This window comes from Cyprinus carpio, chromosome A6 (genome assembly GCF_018340385.1).
Source record: "Cyprinus carpio isolate SPL01 chromosome A6, ASM1834038v1, whole genome shotgun sequence".
NCBI lineage: Eukaryota > Metazoa > Chordata > Actinopteri > Cypriniformes > Cyprinidae > Cyprinus > Cyprinus carpio.
The window spans coordinates 18,631,649-18,649,388 of NC_056577.1; the positions used below are offsets into that span (position 1 = coordinate 18,631,649).

Here is a 17,740-nt window from a genome sequence, read left to right on the forward strand (position 1 = left end):
ATTTCTGTAGTTCTATCCCCCCCCCTCCCTTTGCGCAACATACAAACAGAAAGATTAAAAAAATGAAATAAAATGAATGAGAAATTAATGATTGGAGAAAGTTTGAAATAAGGAATTAAAAATCAACTTTAGAGTCTTCTCAATCAAGTCTTCTATCAGTCTAAATTTCATATTTTTGCATTTCACATTTTTGCAATTAGTTTTTTATTGATTGATTTCCTATTATTAATATACACATTTACATATAGAACATAGTAGATGTATTTATTTATTATTAAGTCTTAATCTTGATATTAAAGTCCTCAAGGCAACACGCGCACGCACGCACACACACACACACACACACACACACACACACACACACACACACACATATATATATATATATATATATATATATATATATATATATATATATATATATATATATATATATATATATATATATGATTATTTGGTTGTAAGGACAAATAATATATGCAGAGGGAAAAAAAAAATAACATGGGGGTTTTATTTTGAAATCTTTTGCGCCGGTCCGCCATTTCGTATTTTTTGGTTGATGCTGTTTTCACACTATGGTGTAGGAATAGCTTCAGAGAGAGAGACGCGGTAGTATTTATAATGTTTTTTTTTATATATTTTTTCCCTCATAGGTCCTATTTGTGTTTGTAGTACATTTCCATATTGTTGTCATGCAAGAACCCTCATACTTCCTGCTTCTAACCTGCACTTTATAGACAAATGCAGATTAGCTTTTGTCAACCAGCAATAACGCCTCTGTTTTGATCTAACGCTATTACATTTAACATTGCTCTGTTATCATGGCTTGTTTACTGTTTGTAAGATTTACTCGTGCGACCTGTTCAGTTTCATGAAGTAAACATTAAATCACCAAAAGTGACAGGTATTGCCATCAGCTAGTGCTTATCGCGCCTTAATAAGACTCTGTGAAGTATTGGTGGATATTACTTGGTAAAAGAGAGCGAATGGAGATTAATGTGTGGTCTGTGTGATGCGGCGATCGTAGTTTGTTTGTTGTTGGTTTTATTCGATAATTTGCTTGGTTTGCAAATAATTCCTGTGGTCCGTGTCTCCGTCTGAACTATCACACATGTGCCTGACTGAACTCGCGAGCTGGGGTCCCAAACCCTGCTCATGAATGGGGCCACCATTGTGCGTTTTACATCAAGCCCTAGTTATACGCTCCATACTCATGTGTTTTACATCTCTGGGGTTATTTGAAAAGTACAGATAAGTGAATAGTTAACTGTAGTGAACTCTGCAGAAAGCAGGATTTCACGCCTCTAAAGCACAGTCTGCTCTCCAGTTCTTTTTGAATTGTGATATCTGCCTTTGTACTTTAGTATAGTAAGATATTAAAACTAGAATTGGTCTTTTCTGACAGATAATAGACACACGATGAGTTCTCAGCAGTTTCCCAGGGCTGCACTGCCTCCTCCTGGAGCTGGATCTGACAGCAGTCTTCTGGGCACACAGTCAGGTAGGAGTGTGATTGCACCAGTCTAGACCATTTTGTTTCAGACGGGCTTGTCACTATCAAAATCAAAGTGCCAGTAGTTGATAACACAGCAAAATTATTTACAATTAACTAATGCTGTTGACTAAACCCACTTGTTGCATGAAATTCATAGTATCATCAGTTACCATGAAAAAAAAATTCTGGTAAAAATTGCAGTTGTGATTAATTAAAATTATTTTAGAAAATTCTGGTTTGCTGTGTTTGTTTGCAACGAGGTACAATTTGGCCGAAACTTTGATTATGTATCAATATGGCTATAAAATAAATAATAATATTAATAATGATTAAGCCCTTAAAGCTTCTCTTTTGTTGATACGTGCTTCTCATTGTATGAGTATGAGAAGATGGTTGGCGCATATTGCGTCACAATAAAGAAGAAAAGATGATTGACTTTATATAGTAACAAGAAAAAAAAATTGTTTCTCAATTGTTTTTTTTTTAGTTCAGTTGCTTTTGTCCTTTTTTTTCCTGTGATGCAATATTTTTTTTCATCCTGTCTGTTTTCACTGTTTGTGTATACAAATCATTTTTTTTTGAGCATTAAACATAATTTAAAGTTCACATGAAATCAAAATGGACCGTCTTTACTTTGTTCACACACATTACTAGTCTTGTGGTAAACAATTATTCTGGGCAAGTTAATCCACAGGAAAAAAAAATGGTTTCCTTGTTTTCTCTATTCATGATCTGAAAATGTGTGAAACAGTTTTTTTTTTTTTTTTTTTTTTGAGGCACTTTAAATTTGATGCAGTGTCACAGTGTTGTTTTTAGTGTTAAGCCTGTATTTAACTGTAATATCAACTAGGTACTGATAATACCAGTAGGTATGGGCATCACGTATTGAAGGCTGATAAATGTGGTAAATAATGTATTGCAGTGGGCAGTGAGGACAGCAGCCGTGAAGTGGATCACTCTCGGGATCCTCCACCTGGCAGTGGCAGTGCAGGTGGAATTGCATCGTTCCGTGATGATAAGCAGGAGACGGTGGTGGTCAGGCCCTACCCACAGGTCCAAGCTCTCGTCCAGCCTCCTGCTTTGCCCCAGCATGTGCCTATTCAGCCCAGCCCTCCTGTAACTGTGGCCGCGCCATCAGTACAACTACTACAGGGCCAGCAGCAGTCCAGCGTCAGCGAGGGCTCAGTGAAAGTAACTTCATTTCACTTTCTTTGCTCCTGTAAATTTATGTAATTGAAATGTATATAATTTTCAGAAATGATTTTTTTGGGGGGTGACTTTAAATGCTAGTTTAGGGTCACCTGAACTTTTAGGCTACCTTAACCCACAAATTATTATTATTTTCTTTTTTCCTAATTTCTTCATTCTCCAGGCTGCCCTGAAGTCACCTATGTCCAGTCGTCTTATAGCACCTGCTCCGGCCATGAGCCAAGGTCATATTCCTGTTCCAGCCAAAGTGTCTGGACATATCACCGTTCCCCTTGAGAGCAGCATTTCTCCAGCTTCTATACCAGTGGCAACCATCAGCGGTCAGCAGGTATTGGCACTATTAACTTTGAACTCCTCCTAGACAGGGTTCTTTAGATTGCACACAGTGTGCTTATTGCGACAAACATTTTGTGACAAATAATGTTTCTCCAGGGACAGAGTAATCTGCATCAACTAATGGCCACTAACGTGCAGATCTTCAGGGGCAGTGCATCTGCGCTACAGATCGGATCTCCTGCTCCTCCCCACACTTTCACCTCCCATCTGCCCAGAGGTCAGTGATTTCATTCAAACTAAACATTATTGCATGAAGGGATAGTTCACCCAAAATGAAAACTTCCATCATTTACTTCCCTCTCATGCTGTTCCAAACCTGTATGACTTTCTTTTTATGTAGAACACAAAGGAAGACTCTTTTAAAGCTGCATTCTGTAACTTTTTGGGTTAAAAATAAACCAAAATCAATTACTGAGCAAGTACGTAACCAATCAGTGGTCAATCTCCTTACCTTAGCCCGATTCACAACGGTAAGCTTGTAATAATTTCTAATTTGAGTGGTTCTGATCATTTTCCGAGTTTGCCGCCGTTCGATGCTGAAGGTGGAGGAACATTTGTAGCCTCTTCTTACAGCAGCTGGAATAATTACACTTATTTTAGAATTTTCTTTCTGCTTTTTTTTCGAATTGCTTTTTGAGGTTAAAAGAACAATTAGGTAGTAATTGGATAATTTTTATGGTAATAAAAATAGACCTAAGTGAACAATAGACTTTAAAATGACTAAAAATACATATATAATAGCAATGAGGCAGTAATTATTGGTTCGAATAAAATATCAAAAGCAAGTAATCATATGGTTTTATTGAAAAAAAACAGTTAAAATACATATGTAATAAAATAGTACAATTGTAACTTATGTGCATCATGTATTATAGCAAATACCTGCAGTGGGTGCCAATGGCCTGGCAATTGTTTTATACACTTTCTTGAGCAATCTATTCCATGTATAATATTGACTAAACATTTAATTCAGATGTCCACATAATCTTTAAAATTTGGCCAATTCTTTATGACAGAAATGCTACAGCCACTGTCATTTCTTGAACAAGAACATGTGGAGATCAAAACATGCAAACTTTTATTTTGAAGTCGCGATGAGCAGTTAGCATATTTAGAAAGATAATGATGTATTCTCCTGTGTTGGCATAGGTTTATAAATGATTTATCTTATAAATCTGATAAGATAGTGCACATTGTTCCCAGATGAACAAGCAACTCAGACTCACAGCATGTGCAAAGATGGAACATGAGACGGTCCCACATGTAAATGATAACTGTTTGTGTGGAGCAGCATTTACTGTGAATGGAGCCACTCTGAGATGCACATAACCTACACAAATAAAGCGCATATTAAACCTGCAGCGTATGTATTTATTTAATTGAATCACAGCCTTTGTGAATTCACAATAGCACTATGCTTTATTATGATTTTTAAATGGTTTTCATGCAGCCTTGGAAGTCTAATAATGCTTTTCATGGATTCTCGTCCGTGGATTTTGCCGGTTAATTGACACGGGCAAAATGCAGTCGAGGATTTTTTTATAATCAAATACTCAAAGCTGCCACTGTGTATGATCTCATCAAAAATAATCAAATGGCAATAATGCTGAGGAAAAAAAGTAAACTTTAACACATTTTTAATAAGTAATTGTTTTAAAAACTAAAATGACAATAAAATAAAATAAAAAATTAATATAAAAAGTACAAAAATAAAAAAAAAAAAAAAAAGTACATTTTGCACAAATTAAATCTGATATAAAATTTATATGAAAATGTAGACGTGCAGTAATATTGAAAACTGAGAATGTGACGCATCGTGATATTGAGTTAATAATATATTGATATTGATATAATCAGAATTATGTTCCTTCCTGCTGTGTTTTGTTTTTTTTTCCTGGTAGAATGACAAAACATTTTGAACTGGTTATAATATATTGTCTAACTTTTACTTGGTATTCTATTTATAGTAGGCTATTCATTTTGCCCCAATAGGTCCTGAACTGTCTATTTTCAATAAATAAACGACTGTATTGGCTGATGTTGACTTGAATTCTAATGTTAAAGTATATGACCTTTTTTCAGCTGTATTTAGCATTAGATTTGGCTGTTGGAATTAACAGATTTTTTTTTACACAGGACTAGACTAGTCGGCTACAAGATTTTTGTTTAAACATAACTAAAATTAGTCAATTTAAGCTAAATGCAAAAATAGTTCTCAGATGTCTGTAGTTTTCTGGATGTTTTGCACATTTGATTTTGCACATTTGATGCGAGGAATGACGCATGTCACCATTACACTTTTCCGGTGTGTTTGTTTGTTTGATGCAAATTTTAGCCTACTGTAATAGTAATATCTGTGCCTGTGTTTGGTGTTTCAGGCGCAGCTGCTGCAGCTGTCATGTCCAGCACTAAAGGCCCTACTGTTCTTAGACCAGCCGGTGGAGGAAATGCAGGCCCTAGCCAACCTGCAGCTGTGCAGCACATTATACATCAGCCTATTCAGGTGCAGAGGCTTCACAACTTACTGATCACATACAGCTAGACACAACAGTCTGCTCGGATCTAAACAGCACTTAATGTAAATGTCATATTTAGAGCAGTGACCTTTTTTGATCCAAGGCCCCCCATTGTCCACAGTGATATTCATAGGCCACTATGACTTTTCTAGTTGTTCATGATTTACTGGATAATGATAATTAAAATAAATAAATAAACCCTCACATAATCACTATTTCTGCCCCATAAAATATTTAAGAGCATCGTGTAACTACGAATGTAAAAAATTAGGTACATACAGTGCACAACATTACTGATTTGTTGATCATTTAATCTAACTAATAGGGCTGCACGATAAACCAAAATGGAATCAAAACGGCGATTCGACAGAAGCTGCAATTGTAATGCATATCTTTCAGCGAAGCACGGTTCTGTGATCAGGAGTAGATCTCCATCCGAAGGCCAGAGATAAACAGAAGATTGAACTGCTTTTTTTGATTTAACGTGACTAATAAACACATATATGGCTTATCTGTGTTATTTTTTTATTTCATTTTTATTAAAATAAAGTATATTTATAATGCAATACCTTTATCAGTGCTTGGAATACTATGAAATATGTTGCGTGCCTTATTCTGTGTAAGAAGCCACATCATCTCACAGAAGGATTTATTTCAAACACGCGACTGACGTTATGAAGTGAGTTTGGAGTAAAAATATGTTATTAAATGTGGTATTTTCTCATGCTTTCAGATGGAGCAGCATTTGCTACACAGATCCGTAGTTCACTGAGACACTATGCAAACAGCTTTCATAATTGCGAACAATTTCTTCGATTTGATAATCACACAATAAAATCATTTGCGATTTTGTTTTTTGGGTTTTTTTGCGCGCATAACTTGTCAGTGAACTACGGCTCTGTGTAGTAAATGCTGCTCCATCTGAAAGCATGTGATGATGATTTACTGCTGATTACAGAACCGCCTTTACTGACAAAATGTGCATTCGATTAAACGTGCAGCCCTACTAACTAATTAATTAATGACTAATTCCAAGAAAAACACCATTTAGAACCTGATCTCTGTTAGTCAGCTGGTTTTGGCACCTTCGTTACACAAGTAAATCAGAAGAATTTGCTACAACAATGTTCAGAACATTAGAGAAAACCATATGTATATATTTACAAGTCATAAAATCACATGTATAAGGAGGTCCTGTTGTGTTGTGGATACATTTTATGTTTCTTGTTGCTGCTGTTTTGCACAGTTGTGAAAAGGGTTTTCAAAAGCTGATTTGCAGTTCATAGATCTCCAACATGTTTCTTAAGTTCTTAAAAGTTCTGGATATTTATACTTGGTGTCTTTATTCACAGTCTCGACCTTTGGTGACCACCTCGACAGCTGTTCTGCCTCCCATCCCAGCTGCTAGAACCCAGTCCCCAGTCATTAACACCCCTGTCACACATGCTGCAGAGATGGTTCATGGGTAAATGATTGTATCCATGTCTTTACTATTTTAACTCATAATATCATAATATTGTTTGGTCTTATTTCAATGATCTTGAATTTGTGGTTTTAGGCGACCAGTAACCATTCACCCTCCACCAACCACCATCAACATACAGCGTCCCCCCACTCCCCGGGACACTGCCACCCGCATCACCCTCCCCTCCCACCCAGCTATTGGAACCCAGAAAGCCCAGCCGGCTCACACCGTCACACAAGTAAGTCCTACTATGAACCTATTGATCGAAAGTTATTTAAATAAAGCAGGGACCCCACAGTACACCCTAAAATATAAAGCAAGCTATACGTTGGGTCATGTATGTAGATGCGTTTGTACTGTATTAGAAAAAATATAAAGTATGAGATTGATGTTTTTATATTATTTTTTTTGTTTGAAAATTAAATAAGATCATTGAATTAAGGGTTTTATATTTTCAGTGTACTAAAGCCCAATCTAATTAAAATCTGATCTGAAAACAAATTACTTTCTATGAGTATAAGTTGATAGTGTGTCATGTTTCGACCCGCTGTTAGAGTAATGTTTGTATAAATCTTTAGAATAAAGCAGATTTGATTAAATTTCTTACTGGGGGAAAAAACTCTCAGTTTCAGTAGAAAACAAGTTATGATTAATAATTTTTTTTTATTTTTATTAATTAATAATTTTTAAGTAAGACGGAAACTGTAATAATGTAAAATTTGGTACATGTGTTAAAAATAATTACTTTAAACATTTTGAATTAATATCTTAACATGTTAACTTTGAGAGTCCTGAACAATGCATTTTGTAAAATCTTTTTTTCTCTGAAATGTTTCTCTTGTGAAACTTGGATGTCCCTGGACCCTAGTTTGAAAGTTTAAAGTATTTATAGTTTGAAATATGTATAGAATCAGTTAGTTTTGCATATCTAGTTTGTATTTTAGCAGGATATTCTATGGTTATGCATCGGAAGGTTATAGGGTGTTCTTGCTGGAACATAATGCCACAAACTTTATTTTACTCATTTATGAAATTTGATGTGTGCTTTATTATATTTTTTTCTGCAGAAGCCAATCTTCAACACTGTGACACCTGTTGCCGCTGCCACTGTAGCTCCGATCTTAGCTACCAACACTGCTACTTCAGCTACTACTACAGGTAACTTTGTCCCCCAGCATTTCATTTACAGTGACACATTTCCATGTGGTTCATAACTTCATGTTAACTCTTTGTACCCCAAAACAGGCTCTGCACCACATACCCAAATGACCAGTAGCACTATTGTCACCATGACAATGGCCTCTCACTCCTCCCATGCTACAGCTGTGACCACCTCTGCCATCCCTGTCGGTAAGCACAACCCACGTGTTTATAGTGTTCAGTATTGTTTATAAATACATAGCGAGTCAAATCAGGGAAAAGTTTGCGTTTCAGGGCTGAAAAGGAATGTCAGGTAACTCTTTAAATTAGGGAACACACATTTGCATTTAACTAAGAGCTTTCTCTTAATGAACTCCTAATTTGCTGCTTGGTAGTTGAATTGATAGTAATTGATAGTAAGGTAGTTGTTTGTAGTATTTATGTTAAAGGTATTGGGCCGGGTTAAGTGATCTAGATTATGATCATGCAGAGTAAAGCATTAATATGTCCTTTATAATGCGAATGCAATGCTATAAATAGTGATGCAACATGACAGCAGTCTCATTCGGTGTAGACAAGGTGTAATATTGTTAACGTCGTTCTGCATTACAGAAAAATGCATAATAATAAGCCTTAAAAATATAAATTAAGTACCCATGTGCACACATAACATGAACCACAGTGACACTGGCAAAAGTAATGATTGTTAATGTATGGGAAAAAATAGCAAGGAGGAATATTAGTGTGAAAAATAAACAGGCCTATGGACAAGTAGCCTCAACATTGCATGGAAACATGCATTTTTTCAGGGTTCAGAATGCAAGCGATATAAACAGCCTATAAATGAAAACAACCTTTTCTTAGAAAATATTTAGTTTCTTTCTTGAATGTTGGACACACAATCCAAATCCGATATTGTGTATATACTATTGTGTTATTGTTAAGGCCCATGAAAGGAATAAAAACATTATAAAGCACCATAATGTTTTCGTGCATTATATATTTTAAGTGTTCTGAAGCCATTCCATAGTTTAATGTGAGGTGCAGATGAAGATTTAAGTGGTTAAATTCAAGTTTGTAAACTCTTCTCTTCTGCGTCAGTCAGTAATCCTCCATTCAGCATTTGAACTGTGTGTTGCATTCGGTTACTACAGTCAGAACGAAGAAACTCTCTAGTGTATTTAGGTTACTTGTTTTTCATGAATGAATTTTACAACAATACAAAGAGCAACGTGTAACAATTTACCAGGTTTTTTATACACTTATTAACTTTTATTTGTCGCCCACTGAATAATGTTGCTTCACTAAATGTTTAGTTTAATGTTTTTATAAAATTGTTGTGAACCCATGATTTTTCTAGAATAACTTTTGCTGCTGAATTATCCACTAACATAGTTTATAATAGTATTTTTTTATTTTTTCATTTGTTATTTTTCATTAAAATTATGTTGTCTTTATTTAGTAGATTGTGTTTAACGCACAAGAGTGATGATCAGGTGAACACACAGAAGATATAGTAATTCTACATTGATTTAAAAAAAAAACAGCGTTGGTATCGGATCGGAATCGCCCGATGCTCAGAATTTTTGGGATCGAATCAGTTCTGAAAAAATGGTATTGTTGCATCCTTACTTTTTCTAGAACAAGACCGATACTTTTATTTATGTACTTGCCGATACTGAGTACCAATACCTTTATTTTCATAGCATTTGTAATTTTTAAACATATTGGTTACAGAAACCAAAAAAAAAAAAAAAGAATCATGTTAGCTGGCTTCATTTAGCAAACTGTATTGTATAAGCTTTTGTTATATTTTCACTGTTCATCATTTTATTGCTCTATGGTATTTCGCCTGTAGACTACATGCATTTCTAACGGGCTGCTAGTTTCACTTTCGCTATAAATAAAGTCAGGAATGCTTGACGTTTAAAATTAATGTTGTTTATAGTGAATGCACCTATAAATTTTGTTTGGATTTTGGTATCAGAGCATTTTAATGAGTACAAATACAGAAGTGCAGTATCGGGCCCGATATCGGTATCGGTGTTTCCTAGTTAATGGAACTGACTCCATTTTTAATTTGTTAAAATTTTTTCTGGCTTCTTCAGCTAAAGTGGTTCCTCAACCGATTGCCCACACTTCCCCACGCATCCAGCCAGAGTACCCAGGAGAAAGGACCAACCTGATTCCCATCTCGGGCCATCGCTCTTCTCCAAACCCTGTCACCATGGAGGCTCGGAGCGATAACAGGTGAAACTACTCTAAAAACTCTTCTTGTGATGATTAAGCTATGGCAGTTAATCATGAATGAAGTGAGTGGTGTCCAAACCTGCACTAGGCCGGAGAACCACTTCTCCAAGTAATCAACGTCTTCAGGAAAATTCTGCGGGACGTAAGACCTCAAGAAGCAGTATTGGACACTCCTGAATTAATCCAACTAAACCAAAGCAATCAATGAATTATCATTGAATTGAAGCTTGTGTCATGTTAACCATTTTTGTTCTTCTGCAGGCCATCAGTGCCAGTGCAGTTTCAGTACTTTCTACCCACATACCCTTCATCCCCGTATCCTCTGACCCACACCTACACCCCCATCACCAGCTCGGTCTCCAACATCCGCCCCTACCCAGGTAAACACAAGCCACCAGAACCGCTATGCTAATATTTTAATGTTTCTTAGACCTTTAACACAGACTCTGTGCTTTATTCCCTAGTAACGGCTCCAGCTCAGAGCTCCGCTCTTCCTGCCCAGGCTGGTGTTGGTGTGGCCACCACTGTGCACTTGAACCCCATGCTGATGGCAGTGGATCGCATCGGCCTGCCATCTGCCCAGATCAGCACTCAGAACATCCAGCCAGCCTCTATGACTGCTCAGGGCATTCAGCCTGCACCAATAGGAGTGCAGGGGCTGCATGCCACTGCACCAATCAGCACCCAGAGTATACAGCAGGTTCCGGTCACCACGCAACAGCCACAATCAGAAGCAAAACCACCAGGTAAGTTTAGCACCCCTTTCAAAGTTATTCAGAAATTGTAAGTGGGGGGAAAATGATATCCAAATTAAAGAATTTTTAGGTTATGTCAATATAGATGACTCGAGACCAGCTGAAGGAATTTTTACTTGCTTGCTTACTGTACCCACTAATTTTCTACTTTTTGTTTATTTTTTGCTTTTGGAAATGGAAATGTTACCAAGGTAGTGTTATGTAGCTATTTTTGTCAAAAGTGAAAAAAAAAAGACATCATAGTTTTGGAAACAACACAATTTTTCAGCAAAAGCATGTTTTCCATTTATTATTACTTTAACATTTAATATTTGTATTATTTTTAAATGGAAACCATTTAATGAATAATGTAAATATTATAATATACACTACTGTTCAAATGTTTGGGGTCAGAAAATTTTATTTGTGAAAAAAGAATAATTCTTTAATTCAGCAAGCATTAATTAATTTGATTGATTTGATCAAAAAGGACATTAAAGATAAAAAAAATAAAATAAAATGAAATCTGTTTTGTTATACAGGTGTTGTTTTGGCTGAAAGTCCTGCTTTTGTCACTAATCCAATCGGGAGCACTTTTAGTGGCACGCAGCCTGTCACTACGATGGTGCAGACACACCCCCAGGGGGCGGCTACAGGTGCACCCACACTCGTCTCCTCCCCTCGACCTAGCATCCTTCGCAAAAAACCTGTGAATGAGGGGTGAGTCAGCCTTCACTCCACAGCCTTTACTATAGTTACATAACGTATGTATTAATAGTATGTTAACTACTGAGGAGCCAAACTATCCATCATATATGAACAATTTAAGTTTCATTCATTCAGTCAGTCTCTCATTACCGATGTCCTGAGAAGTAACCCAGCCTAATGTGCTTGCATCTTTAAAAACAAATAAGATGTTGCTAAAATAGTGTAAGACCACTTTTGGGGTGTATTTCTAGGGCAGTGCGTAAAAGTCTGATCCCAGCACAGCCAAGTGAGCATAACGCTGGCCGAATGGATAGTGGGATAAGGCTCTCGGGATCCCCTCGCCCAGCGGGGTAAGCCCTGCCTGAAAATCCTTCCTTATCCTATTCAAAATAGGACAAAAGACAATGTTCCTAACATAGGGTTCCGACAGTCCTGGATAACTTGGAACTATCAGGGTTAAAGTGTGATTTCCAGGCACAAAAAAACTTTGTGTTCATGCAGAAGTCTGCAGAATCTAGTGCGAGAAATTAGAGCCTGGAAAAGTATGGAATTTTGAAATTCCTGCTGAAAAAATACAGTGTGGGAACCCTGTGTTTGCATGCATGTGATCAGATTGTCTTAAACTGGTTTTATGCATGCAGATCTGAATGTGTAATATGATTCTGCTTTTTCTGTATTCAGAGTGAAGCCCAAATCTGATTTTCATGTTGCTATGGCGTCCCCAGTCATGGCAACTGTGGAGGCTCTTCCGAGTCACGGAGGTGAGCAGCAGCCGCTGTCCACTCCTGCTCAGCATCATTCACAGGCCATTCCCACCCTTCTGGCTCCACCAGCTCCGACACCTCCCTCTCAGCCCACTGCCGTTCTTTCAGCCCTGCCGGCTGCCATGGCTGTCACTCCCCCTGTGCCTGCCTCCATGGCCAATTCAGTGGCTTCTCCCACTCAGCCAGCGGCCACCAGCACTGCTGCCCTGAGCTCCACCCTTCCAGAGGTTAAAATGAAACAGGAAACTGAGCCAATGGATACTTCACAAGCAGGTAGGTGTGCTTGTGAAAACAGGAGTCCACATATTATTATACAGTCATAACAGCTATAAAAACTTGACATTATGATACTGGTTATTTAACCATGCCCACTGCTTTTCATGGGTGGGTACACTATTTACTGTATGTCCATCAAACAAAATGACATACCGGGTGATTTTGGAATAAATTACTTCAAATGCAGTTTTACATAGTTTATCATCACGCAAAAATCAGAAAACACAAGCATTTCTATCATGTTATGTTGAAACACTAAATGTAAAGGTAGAATAGGAGAAAATAGTGAAATTATATATATTAAAAAAAAAAGAGATTCACACTGGAGTTTTTTTTTTTTTTTTTTTTTTAATAAAACCAAAAATTCCACACATAAGAGAAGTCAATGAATGCAAAAGTATTTTGGATGAAGCCCATTTGCATTTAGTAAACCGATGTTTGCTCCAGCTGTAGATAAATATTTACAGGAGAAAATGAACCTGAGAGCAACTTGCATATAAAATTCTATGTAATCACCTAAATTGGATCTTGTGTTAGTTTTAGAACAAGTCTTATCCAGTGCTTGCATTTTTTTATATCACTGGCTTATTTTGGGAAAGAAACAAATGAAAGTACAAGCAATGTAACAATGGCTGTTTTAAAATATATTTGATAAGATAATATTTTAAGGCTGGACTTTGGGTACTTCATATATTTATAAGTTCTCTCTTTTTTTTTTTTTTTTTGCAGTGCCCTTAGCTCCTTCTTCGACGGGTCCGGCTCCATCCCTCTCCTCTCAGGCCTCCACCCTGGCCATATCTTCTCAACCCGGAGACCTTCTACCCGGGGCCTCTCCAAGAAAGAAACCCCGCAAACAGCAGCATGTGATCTCCACTGAGGAGACGGAGATGGTGGAGACCAACAGCACAGATGAAGAGAGAGCTAGCAGCCGAGCTCCAGGAAACAGACCTGAAAGACACGAGTCTCCACCTAGGGAATATGTTGGTGAGATTATCCATGGATATATACCTTTTGGAAATCATAAAAAAAGAATTGATAGATGCAGTTTGACCCACGTAACAAAAGTCACAAAACTGATTGTCAGTAATGTCAGAAACATTGAAATGGCTGATTATGTAAAATTCCACTAAATGGTTAATCCTTTCTGATAAAACTTTTGATCGTTTAAAAAAACCCAAAACAAATTATTGATCACACCAATGTAAGTAATCCTGATTAATTGTACCTGACAGTAAAAGGATTTTGAAAATAACTATAAAATGTTTAATCATAATTGTATTTTCACATTGAATCTCCAAATGAATGTGAAATCAGTATAAAGACAGTATTATAAATGTTTAATTACTTTATTCAGGTACTATGAATGAATGCCATTATCACTGATACTGATGCCTCCATTAAAAGGATTATTCTTTTTTACAGAACATTAAAAACATATAGCAAATTTAAATTTAAGAGAGCGTGGAAACAGTATTCACAGAAATTCATTATAATAAATTAAAATAAATATCCATACAAGAAAAAAAGCAGCAGCCAGAGAGAAGTATAAGATACAGAAAGAAAAGTGCTGGCAGTACCTATCAGTAAGATTTCTTTGTTATTATTTAGAATCATGATTAAGACCGAAAATATTGAGGTTTTTTTTTTTCAACATGATATCTTATTTTGATCTACCTACTTTAGCATTAGAAATTACTTGTAAATATTTCACAATTTGGACTACTGTCTAAAATCATAAATAGAATCATAAATGGTTTCTTTCCAAAAGTTTACTTGCACCAAATATTATCTGTATATTGTATGTTATTTTTATGCTTTTTCAATTTCCTAATGATATTGGTTAGCAGTGTGAATTTGTAAAACCCCCCAAAATGGGTGTCCAGTTGTTCAATTGTGACATTGATTGTATTAATGTAGATGAGGACGGTGTTCGTTACGTACCAGTCCGCCCCAGACCGCCCCTCACTCTTTTGCGCCAATACCGTAACCCATGGAAGGCTGCCTATCACCACTTCCAGAGGTACAGTGACATCAGAGTCAAAGGTAAGTACTTTCTGAACATTGTCTGCTTTCTCAGTTGTTTTCTTGTTCTTTTTTAATATGATTATGGTATTGAATACAGTCATTTGAGCCAAAATCATCTCTCTACTGTCTCCTCAGAGGAGAAGAAAGGCAGCCTTCAGGACATGGCCAATCAGAGAGGAGTAGCATGTCGAGCTCAGGGCTGGAAAGTGCACCTGTGTGCCGCACAGCTGCTACAGCTGGTGGGTTCTGCAGCTGATGGTGTCATTTCCACCAGAAGTCTCTACAGTGGCTTAATTAGAGTTTCACTATGTTATATATATATATATATATATATATGATATATTATGCTAACAGGCTGTTATTGAGGTGGTTAATGCTGCATATAAGTAACATTTTAAGGAATTCCTTTCTTGTTTGATCGACAGAGTAACTTGGAGCATGACGTATACAGCCGTCTGACCACCCTGCAGGAAGGCCTCATTCCAAAGAAGAGAGCTGGAGCTGACGATGATCTGCACCGCATCAATGAGCTCATACAAGTTAGTATCTCAAGATTGCCTACCCACCATGGAAACTACAATAAACAGGCTCTGAACGAGTTGATGCCCAAAACCACCTTGAAAGAGAAACACTGAATAGATACAGCACCTATAATGTACACTTCCTCCTATATATTCATGTTTTAACCTGAAAACAAAATGCAACAGAACATAAGGGTCTCTTTAAATTAAAAATATGAAAATAAAACAAACAATGTGTTTATTTTTTTCTAATTCTGTTCAGGGATTTTTCTTTATTTTATCAAAAAAAGAAAAGGAAAAAGTCATTTACTCACCTGGTATTGTTCTAACTCTACATATACTACTTATAACCTTTGGACCACAAAGGGGAATTTTTGAAAAATGTAATGCTCTAGCTAATTTATATAATGAGAGTGAATGGTGACCAGCATCAGTCTTTTTAAGAAAAGATGCAAAAGTATCAAAGAATTGTCCAACATGTGCAACGTGTGTTACATATATTCCAATTGTTCTGGGGGTATAGATAAAGGTTGGGTGAAGAAGTAAACTGAGGCACCAATAGCGTCTCGTGAATGTAGTTGTGTTCAAGAAAGCCAACAGCCAAGGTCAGGATTTTTATTACATAATAAATAAAAAATTAGGAAATAATGTCAAAATTTTCTTCCACTTTAATAGCAATCATGAATTTGATGCAAATTAGACCTATGCATGTAACAGCTGGCCCAAAAACCATTGCACAACTTTACTGAAAATACATTCATGACCTTTTGACCTACTCTGTTCAGGGCAATATGCAGCGCTGCAAGCTTGTGATGGATCAGGTGACTGAAGCTCGTGACACCATGATGAAAGTACTGGACCATAAGGACAGAGTCCTGAAGCTGCTCAACAAGAATGGAACTCCCAAAAAGAGCTCCAAGTTAAAGCGCAAGGATCGGGCATAGATGCTACTCCAAGGTGTTTATCGTTGTCCTTCAGCAAAGTCAAACACAGGATTGCTCTTCAAAAGCTGGACCTGTCATGGTTTATCAGGTTGCTGTGTACAATCATCTACTTTCTTTTACAGTCTTGAAAAGAGAGAGAGGGACGGTTGTAAACCATCAAACTGTTTTTTTAGGAACTGCTGCTTACTGTGGACTGTCAAACCGTCCACTGGGTATGAGGCAGCCTGGTTAACAAATGGGTTTTATTTTTCCCCTAAAGAAATTCTTAAAGTATTTCATTTTAAAAGAAACATGTTGTCTTATTTTTTTGTTGTTGTTGTTGTAGAGGTGATGCTTTTGCTGTAATTGACTTTAGAGATCAGAAAGGTCATGTTTGCTACATGTAACTCCTGTATCTAGTTGGATTCACACCAAGCACACGATGCACACATGCACATGCTCGCAAGAGTGTGTTAGCTTTCCATGTTTTGGTGCCTTGCAACATGGGTGAAACTGTGGGATTTTTTTTTTTTGTTTGTTTAACTACAGAAGTTGAAGTTAATATGTCCCAGATTAGTCAGAAATTCCACTATAAAAATATGTGCTAATAGTCTAGTACTAACTAGTTATAATGCCCTCTAACCCTTCTAGTTTTTCTCATCACTGTAAACATTCAAGCGTTATAGTGAATGATGGTCGTACTAAGCAGTCAAGTGTGTTCTTGAAAGAATCAGTATAATTATGTGAATTTATATTATAAGAATGTGTGGAATGTTTTATGTTTCTTTGTAAGAAAATTGTTCTTAATGGAAGTGATGTGGTTTTCACCGAGTCTTTTTTGTGCTGTTTTACAGATATAATGTTGTTCTGGGTTTGAATAATAATTTGGCTATTTTGTAAGTTTTTTTTTTTTTTTCATTCTTAGATTATTTTTCTGTGTGTAACTAACTATTATGTGCTATTGCAGTAAAACTGGATACATTTACAAAGAATCTTGTTTAGTACGTACATTTGGTACTATACACACCTCACAAGACTTCACTAGTGAAAGAACTTACTATAGGAAAGCAGATTTTAGATTTTGAATATAGTGATTGCTGTAGTCAGCACATTGTTTACATTTGCATATGCTTTAATCCAAAATGACCTGTGTTGCTTTCAAAGTATGATTTATCAGTACTTGCTTTCCCTGAGAATCAACCCATCACCTTGGCATTGTTTATGGCCAGGCTTTGGAGCTACAGGAAGTTGTTGGGGATCTCCCTTTTCTTTTTTCTTCTTTTCTTCAACAGAACCAGTGAAAAATCAGATATGCAGCATAAAATCTGGCCTGCTTTTTCACTAGTACTCTGCAAATCCCTTTTATTATTGTTAGAAC

General features: G+C 36.6%; 1 protein-coding gene across 3 annotated transcripts; it reads left to right on the plus strand.

Moving 5' to 3' along the window:
• The first annotated feature begins 513 nt into the window (after positions 1-513).
• Positions 514-17,114, plus strand: sap130a (Sin3A-associated protein a). 3 transcript variants are annotated; one of them, XM_042758247.1, is made up of 21 exons: positions 514-609; positions 1,406-1,501; positions 2,418-2,686; positions 2,868-3,032; positions 3,137-3,257; positions 5,419-5,543; positions 6,909-7,021; positions 7,115-7,259; positions 8,089-8,179; positions 8,267-8,371; positions 10,270-10,411; positions 10,673-10,791; positions 10,876-11,157; positions 11,688-11,865; positions 12,105-12,203; positions 12,535-12,890; positions 13,623-13,877; positions 14,811-14,936; positions 15,054-15,157; positions 15,344-15,457; positions 16,225-17,114. In XM_042758247.1, the coding sequence occupies exons 2-21, from the start codon at positions 1,420-1,422 to the stop codon at positions 16,381-16,383; spliced, it is 3,150 nt and encodes a 1,049-aa protein (XP_042614181.1). In that variant the 5' UTR covers positions 514-609; positions 1,406-1,419; the 3' UTR covers positions 16,384-17,114. The 3 variants fall into 3 exon arrangements, with proteins under 3 accessions (XP_042614181.1, XP_042614183.1, XP_042614182.1); XM_042758248.1 differs by lacking the exon at positions 514-609 and adding an exon at positions 666-904; XM_042758249.1 differs by lacking the exon at positions 12,105-12,203.
• Positions 17,115-17,740: the final 626 nt, after the last annotated feature.

Coding starts and splice junctions, on each gene's coding strand:
- sap130a (XM_042758247.1), top strand. CDS start 1,420: ATGAGTTCTCAGCAGTTTCCCAGGGCTGCACTGCCTCCTCCTGGAGCT. Junction 1,502..2,417: donor TCTTCTGGGCACACAGTCAG/GTAGGAGTGTGA, acceptor AATGTATTGCAG/TGGGCAGTGAGGACAGCAGC. Junction 11,866..12,104: donor AAAAAACCTGTGAATGAGGG/GTGAGTCAGCCT, acceptor GTGTATTTCTAG/GGCAGTGCGTAAAAGTCTGA.